This window comes from Gekko japonicus, unplaced genomic scaffold (genome assembly GCF_001447785.1).
Source record: "Gekko japonicus isolate JY-2015 unplaced genomic scaffold, Gekko_japonicus_V1.1 scaffold15, whole genome shotgun sequence".
NCBI lineage: Eukaryota > Metazoa > Chordata > Lepidosauria > Squamata > Gekkonidae > Gekko > Gekko japonicus.
The window spans coordinates 2,044,548-2,064,011 of record NW_015165830.1 but is presented as its reverse complement, the minus strand read 5'-3'; the positions used below and the strand labels follow the sequence as shown (position 1 = coordinate 2,064,011).

Sequence of the window (19,464 nt, the reverse complement as noted above, 5' to 3'; positions counted from 1 at the left end):
GGGGGGGTATGGGGAGGTTACTTACCGCGCTATCGTCGTCAGGAGCGAGGCGAAACTTTTGTCTAGGGGGCAGTGACGCACCTACCCCAGTGGCCCAGGAGCATCGGTCCCCCTCCCGCCCCCTCCCCACGTTGCTTGGGGCATGCCCGGGATGACTCCTGTTCCTCTTTCACAAATGTTTCTCAAAAAGCCCTCCTGGGCTGGCTTTGTGCCTTTGACGCTGACAAGAGTGTTTCTCCGTTCTTTTTAATTTGTAAAATGAAAGTCGCTCCAGCTAACGTTAGCCAGAAAGCCCTACTTTTCAGTCACAGACTTGTGTTCAGTGACGAGGGGGGAAACACTCTGCACGTGCTCAGAGGTGCTCTTTTTCATGCCTTAGCTGCGGGGCATTAGGATTGCCATGTTTTTTCTGACGGAACTGGTGGGCTTTAGCTCAACAGAACCTTGCCTCCTTGATGCTGGTAGCCAGATGGTTACAAGGAGTGGGGTGGCCACCGTTCTCTCCCCCTTTAAAGACATTGCTAGTTAAAATGCATTGCCAGCAGCACAGCTTTCTGTTCTTCAGTAGCAACCAGTAGCAGTTGCTTGCTAATCAGACCACACCAGGCGGAAGTGGCTAAAAATGGGTTTTATAGGGAGGATGAAAATGAAACAGCATCTTGTGAAGTCAAGTGAGAGGCAGAGTCCAGATGCAGATCATCCATGTGCTCCTGAAAACTGGGATATGAATTTCAGCAATCATGGGGGATCAGCAAGGGAGAGGAGTGTATACTCTCTATTGGTTTATTGCAACCAAGTGTTGATCACTTAAGCTGACATACAACTAGAAAGTGGCAGTGGTGGAAAGTGCTGCCAAGTTGCAGCTGGCCCATGGCAACCCTCTGCATAGCAGTCCTAGTATTCCTTGGTGGTCTCCCATCCAAATATGAACCAGGGCCAACCCTGCTTAGCTTCAGAGATCTGAGGAGACTGGGCTAACCTGGGCCATCAAGGTTAGGGCCAGCTAGAAAGACACTTGGTACCCTACAACAGTACCCTACAACAGGAATGCTAGATGGCTTTTCTGGAAAGTAAAGTTGCATTTGTGGAGGCTTCATTACACAAATTTGGCCGTTGCAAGGAGTTTTTCTCTAGGGCAGGCTGGCAGACACTTGGCAGAAACAGTAGTGATATTTTCTGCTATCGCAATGCCATTATTTCATAAAACACAGAAGTTTAAAAATATAAGTTGGGGGAGGAAAAGGGCATTACCTTCTACAGGGTTCCTTACAACCTGACCACAGATCGGTCATACCAGATGGGGTTACAACCAATGTTCCCTCTAAGCTGTGGAGTCCTGTGAGCAAAAATTCTGCTTTGTGAGCGACTGGCATCAAAGTTGTGAGCGAGCTACTTGGCTACTGCATAAATTAGTTTGCTCTGGAGCCCTCCTTCCTGAGCTAAAAAATATGTGAGCTGGAGGCTAAAAAACTGTGAGCTGGCTCACACTAACTCAGCTTAGAGGGAACACTGGTTACAACCATTGTTTGATGAGAGAGAGAGAGAGAGAGAAAGATGGATTGACAGAATAAAAAGAGAGAGCTAACAGAGTGAAAAGGAGAGAGAGACATCTAGATCTAGCCTTGTATTCTTAAGCCGCTTCCCCACATTCCATCACAGTCTAGTCTAGAGTGTTCGAGAAACAGAACCTTGGCTGGTATTGTTTTGGAGGGAAAGAGGCTTGATTCTTGCCAGCCAGAATTGTGGAAATCACTTGAGGCAGGGAGCATGTTTGGCCCCCTCTGTGATTGTATCTTCAAGACTTTCTGCCATATCAGTGAATAGTTGCCATTCTCTCCTGTGGGAGAAACATAAAACACTGCATCCAGGACACTGTTAGAGAGTGAAGATACAACCTGCCATCCACCTCTGACTCTAGGAGGCGCTGCCACAAGTCATCTGAGTGGACATTTGGCATCACCACCAGGGGAGTTTGCAGTATACAAACCCCACTTTTACAGACAGTGACTGGCATATTGTCAGGATACTACAGAAGAAATAAAAGTGAGTCCCATGTTCCAGGTTGTAGTTAAAAGTGACTCCTACATCTGAAATGGCTGAAGACAGCATAATGAAACTTGGGAGTGAGGGTAGGATGGTGAATGAGGGCCATGCGTGGTGACTAAGGGGCCGAGGGAGGCAAGGGAGGGTAACTGGAGAGGAAAACACATTATAGGTGTCTATATGCCAATGTTAGAAGTCTCTGAGCCAAGATGGGGAGCTGGAGAACTTTCTGCCTTTTCAGTACCTTGCCAATAGAGAATTCTTCTTTTGTCAGGTAACTCACATATGTCAGTGTCACATTCAGGGCAAAGCCTGGCATTTTTACTCTACCCAGGGCTTCCAGGATGCACAAATACAACAGTAACAAGTGAGACAGAATGCAAGAGCACAGTCAACTAACCAGTGCAGAGTCAGGGAGCTGAAGGTTCAATCCAAAGGTATTGGAAAAAGGGGGGTCTGGAGTTCAGGGTCCAAAGCTTGGAAGCGAGGGCAGGATATAGGGCCTGAGTTTCTAGCTGGAAAGGCAAGCACAGGTTCAACAGGACAGTGGGCAAGGTAGTACTCTGTTCACTATGTAAGTCAGCTCACAGGAGGACAAGCAAAGTTGCTTCCACACCAAGTCTTGCTCAGCGTGTTGCTTTTAACTGCCTCCTTTTGCTGACTCATCCCCAAAGCCCAGGTGTTGCTTCAGTGGATTCCTCATCCTTCAGGTGTAGGTCCTTGCTGCTTTCTATCAGCATCTCCATCTTGCTCCTGTAAAGACTCTGCTCCAGGAACTGGCATTAATCACTGCTGTGCCATTAGGCGAGTGCTTTGTCTTCTCTCCAAAGTTATCAAGTGCTCCTTCTTCTACGCTCTGCTGGTTCAGGAGAACCCAGTGGGGACTGAGGTTCTGGCTCCCGCATCTTTTCTGTTGTCTCCTGCCAGAATGAGCAGCCTGGCTGTGGCTGGGAAGCATTCTCACTTCCTGATGCTCCCCCCATTGGGTCTGTTTCTCAACCCAGCGGCTTGGGTGGGTATTCCACTGTTGTGGGGTCCAAATCCTCCAATTCTTCCTCCAAAGAGGAGGTGACACCTGGCTGGTGACAATTAGTGACTTTCACAAAATGAGAAGGCGTAGACTTCTTTGAGCAAGATGACACTTTTTCATGTGTAACTGAATTTTAATTTTAAAAAATTTGCCTCACCTACAGATTTGGAAAACAGGGCTGTATTCAGCTGAAGACTGGGCAGAGTAATGCAAGATTCATAGCCCTATGCAGGAACATTCAATTGCCCTGAACTCATTTCCTTTTTCCTGGATTATTAAAAAGTTACTTTGGTTAAAGCTGCTGATACATCTAGTAGCTTTGTCTGCTAATGAGAGACAGGAGATTGCTGTTATCTGAGAGCAGACTGGAGGGGTGGGCTTTTTCTAGATGGATGAGTATTGGCTAATCCACATTTCTCATAGACAGTTCCCTCCCAGGATAAAAATGGATACAGAGGTGCCAGCAACACCAGGATTTCTCAGATGAGGTCTGTTTGCTTAGGAGGAGTGGATGCTGACTTGCTTGTTTGCTCTGCTATCAGGCAACATGGGTGAGGCAACCAGTCCCACATCAGACAAAAATATTTTTTTCCCTCATGAAATGTTACCACCCCAGTAATGGTTTCTTGAACACATTGGCTTTTGCCTGGGGCAAGACTGAGTCACGGTGGTCTGTATGCTCATGTGGTCATAGTGACTTTTGGGGTTATTACCCAGACAAAGAGCAAAGCAAGAAACTATTTGTTGAAGCAGACCTGAGATCCTAATCACTGCCTGCTCATTTATCAGTAACAAAGACTGGCTCCAGTGACTGAAAATAAAGCGGAAAAGATGCCAGTTCCAAGGGGTGGTGTCTGCTGACAGATGTGATACCCATGGAAGTCTTGAGCAGGAGCAACAGCCATCCTAGCGAGGAGTTCCATATACCAGTTCATCTCTGGTAATCCAGAGGCCTCTTCAGGCAGCCCAGAACTCTTGATGCAGAATAACAGCCAATTCTGAGCATGTTTAGATGGAAGGCACACTGTTTATTGGCTTACTACCAAGCAAAGCTGCATAGCACTATAACCGGGCTTCCCCCCCACACACACACACACGCACTTGTCAAGTCACAGCTGACTTTTGGTGACCACATAGGGTTTTTCAAGGTAAGAGATGAACAGCAGTGGTTTACAATGATCTGCCTCTGCATAGCAACCCTGGACTTCCTTGGGGGGCTCCCATCCAAATACAAACCACGGCCAATCCTGCTTAGCTTCTGGGATCTTATGAGATCAGACTAGCCAAAGATGTGGTTCTTTGGGTGTGTAGCTTGATTGGCTGCTTGTCCCTTTGTATGAAGTCAGTTGTCCAATGCCAATCCTGAGGTGGGCCTTTGTCTCAAAGAAAGGTTCATAGGGTATGGAATGGTTGGAGAGCAGGAAGAAGGAGTATGTACCATGGAGTGTGAAGGACCACCCCTTCCCCTATTGTCCAGCCCACCAGTTAAGATCTGTCATGCAAGCCCAGAGGTAAGGCAGGTGGCAACCACAGATAGGGCTTTTTCAGCAGTGGCACCTTGCTTATGGAATGCCCTCCCCCTTGACACTCATCTGGCACCTGCGTTGCTTTCTTTTAGGTGCCAGTCCAAAATTTTTCTATTTACCCAGGCTTTTAATTAATCTTTTAATAGTATTTTAGTTTGGAGAGTGTTCTTTTAAGCTGACAGTGGTTGATTTTTATGGTCTGTGTTTTTATGCTAGGCTGGATTTTAGTTAATATTTTTTTATATTTTGTTTATTTTTATTTTTAAGTTGCCTTGTCAGGTTCCTGAAGAGGTAGCATGACATTTTTCTAAATAAATGCATCCATGCATGAATATAATGAGACTGGGAGAAAGCACTGGGCATCAGCTGCAAGATGAACAGAAGCATCTAGAATGGCTGTTGCCCTGGAGAGAGGAAATGGTGGCAAGGAAGATGTGCATTTAGGGATATTGGAAATGAGGGTTACAGATCTTTTTTTTTTTTTAATCCCCTGAAGGCAGGGTAGTTTTATTAATTTTTGTTACATCTACGTGACTACAGAAAAAGAAAAGGGGAAGGGGAAGAAAAATAAAAAAACCCGGGGTACAGACAGTAAATAAAGAAACCCACACTATAACTAAAAACCCAAGAAAGGAAGGTCTTTTACAGTTAGTATACAATTAGTCATAAAACTTAAAACTTTTCGTTTAAATCAATGAATTTAGGAGTTAGTGAGTCTATTTTAGTAATTGTCTATCTTCTTCTCAGTGTGCACAGAGTCTCTTTCATCCACTTCAGTTATAAATCTTTCAGTTCTTAAGAGTTACTTGGGAACTCTTAGCCGCAAGTCATACGTGTCTCTCGCCGCGCCTCCTTCTGCTCCTGCTGGGTCTCCGTCCGTCTCTTCCAGGCTGTCTGCAGGGCCCCCTCCGTCTGGCTGCTCTTCCTTTTTCGATCCGAAAAACTGCTTCAACCATTCTTCCGCTTTAAATACCGAGTCAATTTTTTCTCTCTTATCCTTGTATTTAAACTGCACACCCTCCGGATAGAGCCAGGAATACGGAATCTGGTTGATCTGGAGTGTTGAAATGAGTTCTTTGTATGCTTTTCTGTCGAATCTCAAATGGAGTGTCCTTTAGGACCCTGATAGTTGCTGATCCCAGCTGCAGGGGTTTGGCTGCTGTCGCTTTGAGAATATCATCTCTTGTCTGTCGTCGGAGAAACTTGACTACAATCTCGCCCGGCATGTTATTCTGCTTAATATATTTAGAGTAGGATCGATATACCACTTCGATCTCTGCTTGCGCTTCAGCCAGTGCATTGCCGACCGTCGATGCATCGGGTTACAGATCTGAGATGCTGAGTTGTCATCCCTTAAGATGCTTACCTACCTGCAGAGGATCGACATAGTGTGTAGATGCAGGTCTAAATGCAGCTCTTGAGCCCACATGGGAAGAGCCTATTATGTAAAGACTAGGATCCAAATGGTGAGTGAGGCAGTTGGAAGAGGAGAGAAAGTGAATGCCCTTGACCATACACTGAACTCATGGGCACTCGATGAAATTGCTGAGCAGTCGGGTTAGAATGGATAAAAGGAAGTACTTCTTCAACCAAAGAGTGATTAACACATGGAATTCACTGCCACAGGAGGTTGTGGTGGCTACAAGCATGGATGGCTTAAAGAGGGAATTGGATAAGCATATGGAGCAGAGGTCCATCAGTGGCTGTTAGCCACAAGGTATAGATAGGAACTCTCGGTCTGGGGCAAGTGATGTGCACTGTATTCTTGGTGCTGGGGGGGGGGGGCAACAGTGGGAGGGCTTCTAATGTCCTGGCCCCACTGCTGGACCTCCTGATGGCACCTGGTATTTTTGGCCACTGTGTAACAGAGTGTTGGACTGGATGGGCCATTGGCCTGATCCAACATTGGCTTCTCTTATGTTCTTATGAAATAACGAAGAGTAGTCCACCGTATGCTCAGCTGTGTCTGCAAGACTGCCCAGACCCCTGGATGTAATATTGCTCAGTTCTTTTGCATCAGGTCTCCCCTGCTTCCCGCATACCAGCAAAGATATATGTGCCATCCATTGCACTATTAATGGCCTTTTGCACCCCATGTTATAGGTGATGCTGCTTGGCGATTCAGGCGTGGGGAAAACCTGCTTCCTCATCCAGTTCAAAGATGGGGCCTTCCTCTCTGGAACCTTCATAGCCACCGTCGGCATAGACTTTCGGGTGAGATCTGTGCAGCTGCCAACACTGACAGCTCAATCCAGTGTAAGGCACAAGTGTCAGACTTCCTTCTCTGCTTCCGCTGTGAATAGTACAATGCAGGGAAAATGGAGAAATGTATCCCTCAGTGTCTGTGACAGCAGGAGCCTTTGCAGTGGAGGCAAAATAACAATAAGGCAGTACAAGGATTTGCGGGTGCCAGTACTTTTCAATAAATATCTGTTGCTATGTTGATTCTTCGAAATAATGAAGGATCATCTGTCTTTCATGGGATCAATTTCTGTTGATGTATGCAAGCTTTTGGCTTACACAGATCTGAAAGACAGGTGTCCCATCTCCCTCCCTCCTGCTAGATTTAAAGGGCCCTCCAGCTGGTCGGTGGGCCATGTGGTCCCCACCAATCAGCTGAAGCCCTTTAAATTGGGCAGGAGGGGAGGGAGAGGGGTGACTGGGGGGGTGGCTGCTCTTGGGGGTGGGGCTTTGGGGCAGGGCTTCCCCCACTAGCCAGCTGGATGGGGGCATATTGAAGCCCCCAGAAGTGGGGGTTCCCCCACCCAGCCCTGGGGTCTGGCAACCCTAGTTGCAGAGTAGACAGTTTATACTGAGGAAGCCTAGGACAGTTCAGTAACAGCAGTAGCTGCTGATTTACTCATGGGAATAGATATCTGTTCTGCAGGAGTACATAAGGCTATGCTGTGTGCAATATCAAGTAGCAATTAACTAGCTGCTCCCAAGCCAGAAAGGATAATTTTCTATAACTTTTCAGTTGCGCAAGTCACAAATGTAGGAGGCATTTGTAAGTAGATTAGCATTTTGGCCAGCATAGGTCACTCTTTTGGATTTGCATTCAATACAAACTAGGGGAAGCAAGAAGCCTCATGCAGCATCTCATACAGGTGTCAGAGAGTCAGGTATGCACAAAGTCTTCCAGTGGGTTACTGTTTGAATTCTAGTGACCAGACACAGTGATTTTCACAAAGCTCCTCCAGAGCACTGGCTCATTATTCTCAATAGCTGCAGCTCACGTAAGTCTGAATGGATCTGGGACAGCCACAGCTACTAGAAATAATACAGGAGTGGGTTGAGGTAACTGTGAGAAGTTGACCATGGTCCTTTCTGCGCTCACGACTTACTGCAGAGTATCCAAGCAGTCAAGCCTTTAAACTTGACTTTGGGTTTCTGTGCCTGTCGTCCACACCAGTCTTACACCATTTGATGTATTTATTCTGCAGGTACCAAAAACCTCACACACTTTTCTAAATTGGGGTGGAACATCACTTGTGGTGGGCAGTGTCCAATTTTTTAAAAAATTAGGCGATTGCCCCATTGCAGCTGTGTAGTAGTGTCCAGCAAGCACCTTCCATTTAAATCCTCATAGTTCATGGTTTGCACATGCCTTTTAGCATTAGTACATTGAATGATAAGGAGCAGGAAGGAACAAGGAGGAAACCTCTGTTGAAACTGAACATACTTGTTCCAAAATTGACAAGGAGCTGAGAAGCCCCATTTTCCATATTGTCGAGCACTAGGGGAGAGGGCAGCTCTGCTGTGTGTGTGTTGAGTATCTCTGCCTTTGGAGAGGCTAAGGTGCGACTTTCCCCAGGGCAGCAGGAGAAGGCAGTGCAGAGCTGAATGGCTTCCCACAGGCACAGTGATGCCGATGGCTCCCTGCAAGTTCAGCTGTGTGCTGCCTTCTCCTGCTGGCTGGTTTTAACTTGGCAGGCTCCTTGGCAGGCACTTTTGAGCCATTTTAAATTGGGCTGCCCAGGAGAGCCCCAGCCGATTCTGAGGGGAGAACTCTCCCCACAGGATTGACTCCTGCCCACATGCACAAACCACCACCTCAGCCTTTCCCTATGAATAATTTTTTAACCCAGAGAACCCAGTTTAGCAAAAAAAAAAAAACCCTCCTGCTTTAGCTAAACTCATTCTGCTTGATGGAAAAAGTAAGCACCGATGAAGGGGGGAAGATGGTGGATGGTGCAGAGTAGGCAAGAATGACCTCGATGTTGGCAGGGAGTAGCCTCCGAGGGGCGGGGAAAGGGCAGGGGGGAAATGTGAGGGAAAGGGTATGCTTTTGAATTACCGTTGGCTTGGGAGAGGAGCAAGGGGGGAAATCATCAGTGAACGGAAAGCAAACTGAGAGCTGAAGGGACAAAAAACAATGCAGAACTTTAAAAAAGAACCCTGATGGACATACAACGTGAAAGCAGGGGGAAGTGCAGAACCAAAAAATACCATGATGAAGAGGCATTGTAAAATTGAGGGAAACCACCAGTGCATAAAAGGCTAATATGAAGCTACATACTGTACCTCTGATAACAGAACATGGTGGGACCAGGTAATCTTGTCCCCCTCTACCTCATGGCTTTTTAAGTGTCTAAACAGCTGTTTTAAAACCTGAAAACACTAAATACAATGGGACCACGGAGATACTAAGTACAATAACAAAAAAATACACGTGGAGAGAACGTATTGCTCAAGGTCAAATACCACTAAAGTGTTACTTAAAGGCATATGTCTCAAACATAATAAATGAGAAAATCATGCAAGGAAATTAAACTAAATAAGCCTTCATAAAGCAAGACCAGTAAATGGGCTGTATACAGTCCTTGAAAACACTATAATATTTTTTGCTTTTTTCAAGGACTGTATACAGCCCATTTACTGGTCTTGCTTTAGGAAGGCTTCTTTATACTTGTGTATTTGTGTCATAGCTTTTGTACTTTAATAAGCAATAAGTACGTGTGGATCATAGTAAAAGATTTACAGTTTAATCTCCATGCATGATTTTCTCATTTATTATATTTGAGACATATGCCTTTGGTATTTGACCTTGAGCAATAGTTCTCTCCACAGTGTATTAACACTTTGAAAAGGCACAAAGGTGGGAATAATATTGCATGGTTCTGTCATGCTGTGGGCCTGGTCATGATTGGGCCGTAGCAGCATTTTTAAGTGGCTGACTTCAGTTTTAAAATGGCATTGGCATCCACAGGTTGGACCCATCTAGTCTGAAGAAGAGTAGGTTTTTATACCCTGCTTCTCTCTACTTTAAGGAGTCTCAAAGTGGCTTACAATCGCCTTTCCTTCCTCTTCCCATAACAGGCATTTTGTGTGGTAGGTGGGGCCAAGAGAGTTCTGAGAGAACTGTGACTGGCCCATAGTCACCCTGCAGGCTTCTTGTGGAAGAGTGGGGAATCAAACTTGGTTCTCCATATGAGAGTCCACTGCTTTTAACCACTACACCATTCTGGCTCTCCTAGTTTGGTCCTTAGTGGCTTGTTCAGTTATACAACAAAGCTTGTACCCTTATCTGCATGTGATTCCTGCAGGCACCAAGGAATCCCTCTCTCTTGAACTGATGGACTTGGCTCATCCCCCACCCCCCATGTTGTGGTAATATGATTGTTACTGGTCAATCAGAGGTGACATGTTCCTCTCGTGAGACTTCTAGGATATCTTGGTCATAGCCATCACAAATATTGTTTTCTCTCAGATTCTTCCCAGTTGTATAGCAACACTGGCAGACGCTGTCCGTGTCCCATCCTTTCAGTCCTTGTCAGCTTGAACTAAGGAACATTAGTAAGAATTCCAGTGACCATGTCATATATCCTCTTGATGAAATGCTGTTGTAAAGGTGGTTCTTGAAGCCTTATGCAAAATGGAATTAATGGAGGTATGGATCAATGTAGTGAGGTTCTGTGTCCTTATGCGTACCAAAAAAGACGGCTTGGGATACCCGTACTGTTCTTGATGGTTCATGTGGGCATGGGTACCTGTGTTCAGTGGTAAGCATATCCAAGTGGCTCTTCAGCCATATCATCCTAAAGCAAATGGCATTCATCTAGCTAGCTGCTTCAGAGAAGCAAACGTATGATACTAATCAAAGCCATTTAGGGCATTAATCCATTGATAATAGACAGCCAATGAAAACAGTATCTATGAAAGATGAGGTTCTTTCCCAAAGCCATGGTATAAAACTGTCCTTTACCTCTGGGGTATCTAGACCATTTGCTGTTTCTCTGATAATGATTTGCTTGCGGCCAGAAAAGATGTCTGTTATTTGTATATAATGAGTGATCCAGTAGAACCTCCTTGTGTCAGGAAACCTTGAAGGAGACCTGTAAGTGGTATCAGTCCTGAGGAGAAGGTCAAGGAGAGGTGTTCATAATAAGGTACATCTGGAAGTCAGAATTAGAAATGTTCGATTGAGAAATGTTTTACTGTTAGTCACTTTTGTTCTGTGTGATTTTAAAAATCTTTCTCTCCAAGGATGTTTCCTGAAATAGGAGTCTTATCTTGCCTTTTTCTAATTAGTGGCTGCTTTTGTTCTTATTCTACATCTCTTCTAGGAATGTTGGGGTCTAATCATATGTGGTGGCACTGAGATTCCCACTGACAATCAGCTGTAACTATGGACCATCAGCAGCACACAGTATTCACCCTCCCCTCCCAGCAGATTTATTTATTTGAAGAATTTCTGTTTTGCCTCTCCAGAGGGCCTTGCTCAAAACGGCTTACAAAGCAAAATATAAAATAGCATAAATAACCATGCTCTCTACAATGATTAATCTTTAAGTAATAACTATTAAAAACGGAGCATAAAAGCAGCACAAAGCATTTAGCAGCATAAAACAAGTCTCATATTACAGTTTCAATCTAATAGACACAATTTTAAAATATCGACCTCATAAGGAAAAGCCTGAGTAAAAGATAAATGTTTTCGCCTAGTGGCTAGAAGAAGGTGGGGTAGGTGCAGGGGTCATTTCCTGCAGGAGCGCACAGGAGCAGAGCTCTGGCAGTAAAGAGCCCAGGGGGCGGGCACATGCAACAAGCCCCGCCACCTGCTCCCAGCAGCCCTCAGGCAGAGCAAGAAGCAGCCAGGTAAGTTGCAGAGCTCCCCCCGGCCCCCCGGTCCAAAACAGTCCAGTGGCACCTTTAAGACCAAGTTTTATTCAGGTACAAGCTCTCCCTCCTCTGCAAGGACAAATCTGCACATTCTCTCCCCCCCCCAGTAGCTAGCAATCCAAAACAGTCCAGTGGAGCCTGAGCGGTGGGTGTTGCCTTCTGACACTTCTGGTGATGTCAGGGGGTGTGGCATATGCTAATGAGTTATGCTAATGAGCTCCTGCACCTCTTTTTCTACGAAATGACCCCTGGGTAGGTGCCAGGCTAGCCTCAGGTGGGAGGGCAATCCAAAGGTGAGGTGCTGTGATGGGGAAAAAAAACCCTGTCTCTGGTCTCTTCTCTCCTCACCTCTGCAGATGGGGAAACAGAGAGCAGGGCTTATGGGAAAGATCTTAGACTGGCGAGCAGGACAGAACGGGCGGAGGTGATCCATGCAGTGTGCGAGAATGAAACATAGGTTGCCTGTGTCGTCATGAAGCATAGACCAAACTAAACACAGAAAAGTAGAACCTTTTGAAGAAGGTACTCATTAACAAAGAAACCAGGAAACTATAAAAGACAGTGGTCAACAGATGTAAAAAAAATATTGCAGATTGCATCAGCTCTGCCTTTTCATGTTATTTTGTATGACATGGCACCATATCATGAATCAAAGCTTTTTCCTGAAGATCTATGATCACCCCATCCCAGATGGAAGATGTCTGTACTTCAAATATAAACTAATTTAACTGTAATGGAACTGCTATCTTGTGAGTGGACTAAGTAATCTGTAAGAGAAAGTCTCTAATAGGTAAAAGTCATCTGTCTCCAGGGTTCTGGGGTGTGTGGAGAATTATGGGGCTATATTACCTTTTTATCCAACAACAGTGAACGGCTGCTGAGTGTCCCATAGCGTTGCCAACTCTAGGCTGGGAAATTCCTGGAGATTTGGGGATAGAGGCTGGGGAGGGGCTTGAGGAGGGGAGGGACACTCCAAAGCAGCCATTTTTTTTACAGGGGAGCTGATCTCTGTAGTCTGGAGACCAATTGTAATTCCAGGAGATCTCCAGGCCCCACCTGGAAGTTGGCAACCCTACTGTCCCAGTGTTGTGGTGGTGTGTTTTTTTAAATGGTGAGGGCTGTAGCCTCTACCTTCCCGTGGAGTGATCATTTGAGTTTCTTATGGTGAAGGAAGAAGCCAGAACAGATTTCCTAGTACCTGTAGTTATTCTCCCTTACATGCTGTTCTGTTTTGTTTTCTTCTACAGAATAAAGTGGTAACGGTGGATGGTGTGAAAGTGAAACTCCAGGTTGGTTTGATGAACCTCCACTGGCATTGCATGTCCAGATAATTCCCCACAAATATATACAGGATCTGCTCTTTTTTCCTATCGTGGCAGAAACATATGCAACAGATGAATCTTTCTCCTTGGCAAGATTTCAACTATTGCCTTTTTGCTTTACCTGCAGTGGTTAGAGGCACCAAACCCAGTGCTGGAAAGAAATATAGTAGGCATGTTCCAAAGGAGTTTTCTCCTTTGCTTCCTGTCCCTCTAATCTGTACACATGCATGTATGCACACATACAGGGTGCAGTAAGATTTGGGAGATTCCCGCCCTGATAATGCATAGTCCAGGCTGACTTTAACAAGGAACCCCACCACTTCTTGAACAGTGGTACATTTAGTGAAGTAGCATGTTGTCTGAGATGCATCCTCACTTTCCTTGTAAGAAAAGTTTAACCCAGGGCTTTTTTTGTAGAAAAAGCCCAGCAGGAACTCATTAACATATTAGGCCACAACCCCATGCCTTCCCTTGGCTTGCCTGGGTGCCCTGTGGTTGCGGGGAGCCCGTGCAAGCCGGCCCTTGGACAGGCCGGGGAAGGCACGGGGGGCGCTCTCCAGGCCTTCCCTCTGTAGCCACGCATGCAGAAGTTTTGGCTGTAGTGGGTGTGGCCAACTTTGAAGCCAGACGGAACTCCGTTCCTGTGCGTTCCTGTCCAAAAATAGCCCTGGTTTAACCTATCCATGTTATAGTCCAGTATATCATACAGCTGGGTAGGGGACCAGTGCAGTCCGAGTGAGGGGCATTCTGTGCATTGCGGATACGACAATGTGCTGAACGAGCCTATATATCTTGTCCCCTAAAAACCATGTTGCTTTTAGACTGAGTGTCTGTGGATATGCCTTTCAGAAAGGAAATTTGTGTACTTGCAAGTGCTTATTTCTGTGTCTTTTTATTGTAACAATGGGATGGGAACCACTGGTTGTGCTGTCCCTCCCTTATGACAGGTGTGGATGTAGGATAAAGGATTGTTCGGCTCCAAAACTGTAGCCTAGCACAGGGTTTTGAGTACAGTCCTAACCATGGCTGTCATATTAGCAGTGTGCATCTGTTATCATTTTATACCATTTTATACATTATTGTTCAGGCACCCACACCCCAGTTATTCCAGGTTTCTCTGTCATTAGACCTTATAACTGGTCCTATATATCTGAGACTATCACTGTCATGTGGATTTCTGCTTTGATTCATCTGCCTGAACTGGCTTCTGTCAACATTTTTTTTCATTCTATAAACACCTTGTCTGTAATCTTCTGCCTGCAAGGACTCCTCAGATCTGGGTCCCGATAGCCCTATCCCTGGGAAGAGCAGTCCATGCTTTTTTGCTTAGTATCTGGGAATCTGCTGATGGAACAGAATGAAGTGGGACTTTCTTTTAGTTTACTAAGTTTGTTTCACTGCAGATCTGGGACACCGCAGGCCAGGAGCGATTCCGGAGCGTGACCCACGCTTATTACCGAGATGCTCAGGGTAGGTCCTCTGTGATTGTGAGTGGAGAACAGGCCCGTAGCTACAGTGGGGCTTTTTGAGGCTCCGCCCTCTTTCTTAAAGGCACAGCCCCACAAGAATTTCTCCTGTAAATGCTTTTATTCCAATCATTTAAAAACATTTTTAAAGGCATGCGCTCCTTTAAGTAGAGTGGGCAAGGGGGATGGAGTAGGTGAACTCTAGGATCCCTTCTAACTCTGGGTCAAGAAACTGGTCTCCTTTAAGAGAGTTTTTCTGTGCCTGTTAGCTTTCTTGACTATAGAAGTCATCACCCCCACCTGCCAGCTTGTTATCAGAATTGTTGCTTAGGCTGGCAGAAGTGATTAACTTGCAGCAGCTGAGAACTGTCATCTAAAGTGGTTGACAGCTTGCAATTTAGAGATCTATCTTGGTAACAGCTTTCTATGGGTTAAATGGCTTTTCTTTGTGCACTGAGAACTTCAGCCCCATCAGAAAAGAATTTGCCCCACAAGCCACAAAATCCTGGCTACAGGCCTGGTGAAGAAGGCTTTTACTACTAGCTTCCAACAATTAAACAGAAGGGCTGTTATTCTGTGGCGCAGCTCCTGGTTTGCATAAACAAGGTCCCAGGTTTAATCAGTTTAAAATACTTTGGGAGTAGGACTGGGAAATATCATTGTGGGAAACTAGAGAGCCACTGCCAATGAGAGTAGATAATATTGGGCTAGATGGATCAGTGGTCTGAATTTGTGTAATGCAGCTTCATATGCACATATCACCTTGGCAATTTTAGAAAATGCAGTTCTTTTCTTGCCTTCCAGCTCTCCTCCTCCTTTATGACATCACCAACAGAATGTCCTTTGACAATATTCGGGTGCGTATTTAAGATCGGCAGATCTGATCTTGTAATCTTATACAAAATGATCATCCTGATGTTGCTTAGTCTAACTGTACTGGGTCCTCCATTCATTCAGGCATTGTAATGGGAGTGCCAGCAGGCTGCCTGAGACTGCTGTTGTGCAGTTGTCAGGTCTTGAAGGAACTCACTCCCAACAACACTCTCTTGGCAGTGATTTAAGAACCTAAGAGAAGCCAATGTTGGATCAGGCCAGTGGCCCATCTAGTCCATCACTCTGTCACACAGTGGCCAAAAATACTAGGTGCCATCAGGAGGTCAAGCAGTGGGGCCAGGACACTAGAAGCCCTCCCCCTGTTGTCCCCCCCCCCCAGCACCAAGAATACAGAGCATCACTTGCCCCAGCCTGTGAGTTCCTATCTATACCTTGTGGCTAATAGCCACTGATGAACTTCTGCTCCATATGCTTATCTAATTCCCTCTTGAAGCCATCCATGTTTGTAGCCGCCGCCACTGTGTTAAGTCCATGTGTTAATCACTCTTTGGTGATTTGTTTATTGAGAGATCAAGAGGTTTCAAGCATAGACGAATCTGTGTCAGAACCCTTGGTGCCAGTTCTCCAGTTATACATAATTCAAACACACACACGCCACAGTGACCAGACCAATCACATCCATACATCCAGCCTGCCAAAATCTACAGTACACCATCAGCCCTCCTAGAACACCTGCAAATTTATGGCAAATCTACGGTTACATTATCAAGCAGGGTGTGGTATCAGTGTCTGGTACTCAAGGTCAAGCACGCATACTTCCCACCAAGGGGAGGCCCTGCATAGATGCAGGTACAAGCCAGCATGACTCTTAGCAAAGCAACACCACACACTCCTCCCCACTTTCCAGCCAGAGTGAAACAGGGCAGTGAGCTTACAGATACCAAAGTCAGGCAGTTAAGAAACATATGGCAAACGAGGCCCAAGTTTGACAGCAGTTTGATGTGAAGACATGACATAAGAAACTAGCAAGGAGATCATTCTTTCATCTGCCCATCAAAGTGTGATTAAAGACATAGCTAAAGTGGCCAGCTGATAAGTCAGCAGCCTTGTGGGAAGAAGCTTGATGGTTAGCTCTACTTAGAGTGAAAGTAGTTACTTTTTCATGGATCAATCACTTATGAGGCTCAGCCCAAGGTTGTTTAGACCATGAGACAATATAGTATGTCCTGACTCAGTATAAGACAGCTTCGTGAAACAGCCCCATTGAAGACAACTTTGCAATAAAATATCCCAACCGCCAAAACTGAAAGTCCTGTGAATCCTTTTTCCATGTGATACTGGAATGCTTTACATCTGCTTGTCTCATGCATGACCGCAGTTGTTGGCCCACCGCCTCACCAAAGTAGGAGTCCATGGGGTGGTCTTGAAGTGGCTTACCTTGTTCCTCCAAGGTTGGGGACAGAGGGTGGGGCTAGGAGAGAGGATGTCACCTCAACACCCCTTGTTATTTATTAATTATTTATATTTATATCCTGCCCATCCTGCGAATGGGCTCAGGGCGGGTAACATAATTTACAATAAATACAGTCAGAATATAAAATTTGGGGTCCCTCAGGGGGCAATCCCTCCCATTAAAGTTTAACACTTATATTCTGTTATGCTGTTTAACACCTATTAGACCTTATAACTGGTCCTATATATCTGAGGCTATCACTGTCGTGTGGATTTCTGCTTTGATCCATCTGCCTGAACTGGCTTCTGACAACATTTTTTTTTCATTCTGAGCTTCTCCCTCCAGAACATCCACATGTGAATTAGGTCTCCCCATGTATTTATACATAACCAGAAATTTCAAGGATTCAGGTGAATGATTCATATGCCTATAATGTTCCATTAATGGGGCTTCTCTAATGTCATTTTTAATTCTCAAAATATGTTCAAGCACCCTTGTTTTAATAGCTCTTGTCACAGCTCAGGTGGGGTGTCACCTGATGCTGCCACCACTCTGGACTTAGGTTCCCTTGAGAAGGCCCAGAACACCCTCCCATGACCTTCAGACCTCCCTTTTGGCCAAATAATAGGTGTGAGGACCAGGCAGAGTACAACAAGGAAAATATTTTATAAGAGATCAAACAAGGTGCAGAATAACAGTAAGTGGGTGAAAATAAAATAAATCAAATGCCCTTACGCATCTAAATATACTGTCCCTAGCTCACTATCTGCAGTGGCTTTAGACTACTCACCCTTCCCTCAGGATGAGGGCCTCTTCCCTGCAGCAGCCTTCCTTCTGGCTCTGCCCTCTGAGAAGAACAGCTTTTCCTGCTGCTCCAGATCTTTTATTCCAAGCCCTCCTCTTTCCTATTGGTCAATTTTGGTTCCAAAACGTCTCAGGGGCTTCTGGGAGTTGTAGGCCCAGCCTCACCTACTGCTAGCCAGGCTCCCTGGGCCTAGTAGGCCTCTGGTGGCACAGCCCTAATTGTACTACCAGTGTTATTTTTTTTACATTCACAAAGGACAAGATATACACATTTACTTGTGTCGCAATTACTGAAACCTTTTATGTCTATTCTATAGCCAGTAACTGGATGTATAAATTTTCTAGTATTCAAAGCATACTTATATAAATGTAGGTTTGAGTGGTTTGTTAACACAGTTATTTTCTTTGTGGGTATCAATATGCTGATGACACCCAGCTGTATCTGTTGATGGATAGATGGACAGACATCGCCCCAAATAATTTGGCTGAGGGGTTGGAGGCCATGGTTGGATGGCTGAAGCAGAGCCAGCTGAGACTAAATCCATTTAAGATGGAGGTTTTGTGGCTGGGGGTGTGGGATTCAGGGTTGAGGCACCAACACCCAGTTCTGTATGGTGTGCCACTAACACCAGCACCCACCATTAAGAGCCTGGGTATGTTTCTGGATGCCTCCTTATCGATGGAGGCCCAGATCACAAAGATGGCATTCCTTCAGCTGTGCCAGATCAGGCAACTGGTCCCCTTCTTGTCTTGCTCTGACCTAGCCACAGTAATCCATGCAGCGGTCACCTCTAGGCTAGAGTACTGTAACTTGTTCTATGCAGGGCTACCTTTGAGCAGTTGCAGTTGATCCAGAACATGATGGCTTGGGCTCTCACCAGAACCTCATTAACAGCACATATTCAACTGGTGCTTTGCAAGCTGCACTGGCTCCAGGTTGAATACTGGATCAGAGTCACAGTTTTGGTATTAACCTTTAAGGCCCTAAATGTTCTGGGAACAACATACCTTCAGGACCATCTCTCCTGGTATACCCTCTGCAGAGAAAAATCTACTGGTGATCCCTGGCCCGAAAAATATCCAGCTGTCCTCAACCAGAGCTGGTGGAACTCTCTGCCAAATGACATCTGTGCCCTGTGAGACTTAGTTCAGTTCTGTGGGGCCTGTAAGGCAGAGATGTTTGCCAAGCCTACCATTGAGGACAGCAACGGTCTTCATTTAGCCTGGCCCTTCCTTCCTTTCTCTCCCCCTTGGGGTAAGGATAAATCTGGTTTTTAGACACCATCTGAAATTGTTAATGTACAGGTTTTATTGTTTTTAACTTGTTTCAAATGCACCTATGATTGTATCTCTGAATGTTGTGCACCACCCTGAGACTCTAGTATGGGGGAGGGCAGTTTAGAAATTAAATCTATAAATAAAGTCTCTCCAAACGAAGATTGTTTGGCCCATTGATAGCACATGATGTTACTGAAGCCCTGGAGAATCAGTGCCTGTTTCTCCCCACTCAGCTTTGTTCATTATATCTAACTCCATGCTAACTGATAAACTCCATCTCTTCTCCCCACTTCTTTTCCCCCCTTCTTTTATAGGCCTGGCTGACAGAGATACATGAATATGCTCACCAGGATGTGGTCATTATGTTGCTAGGCAATAAGGTATGTGCCACTTCCCAACAGGTGATAGACATACATACTCTTTTGCAACTCTTCCTTGACCCTGAACTCTCCTCCTGGGTCATTGTTACGCACAATTCTCTGCTAAAATCACTACATAAAGGAACATTGTTCTTATGGAAAAGTCTTCCTAGACAAGGAAATCAAAGAGAGCGATGTTGGCATATCCATTCCCTCCACTGGTAGGT

At 45.4% G+C, this 19,464-nt stretch overlaps 1 protein-coding gene across 1 annotated transcript in view; it reads left to right on the top strand.

Annotated features, from left to right (window-relative positions):
- Positions 1-6,705: 6,705 nt before the first annotated feature.
- Positions 6,706-19,464, top strand: part of RAB37 (RAB37, member RAS oncogene family) — a 24,106-nt gene continuing 11,347 nt past the window's right edge. The window contains exons 1-5 of the mRNA XM_015410765.1: positions 6,706-6,813; positions 12,969-13,010; positions 14,447-14,513; positions 15,314-15,366; positions 19,193-19,258. Of these exons, the coding sequence (XP_015266251.1) occupies positions 6,706-6,813; positions 12,969-13,010; positions 14,447-14,513; positions 15,314-15,366; positions 19,193-19,258 (336 nt within the window). The remainder of the gene's footprint in view (positions 6,814-12,968; positions 13,011-14,446; positions 14,514-15,313; positions 15,367-19,192; positions 19,259-19,464) is intronic.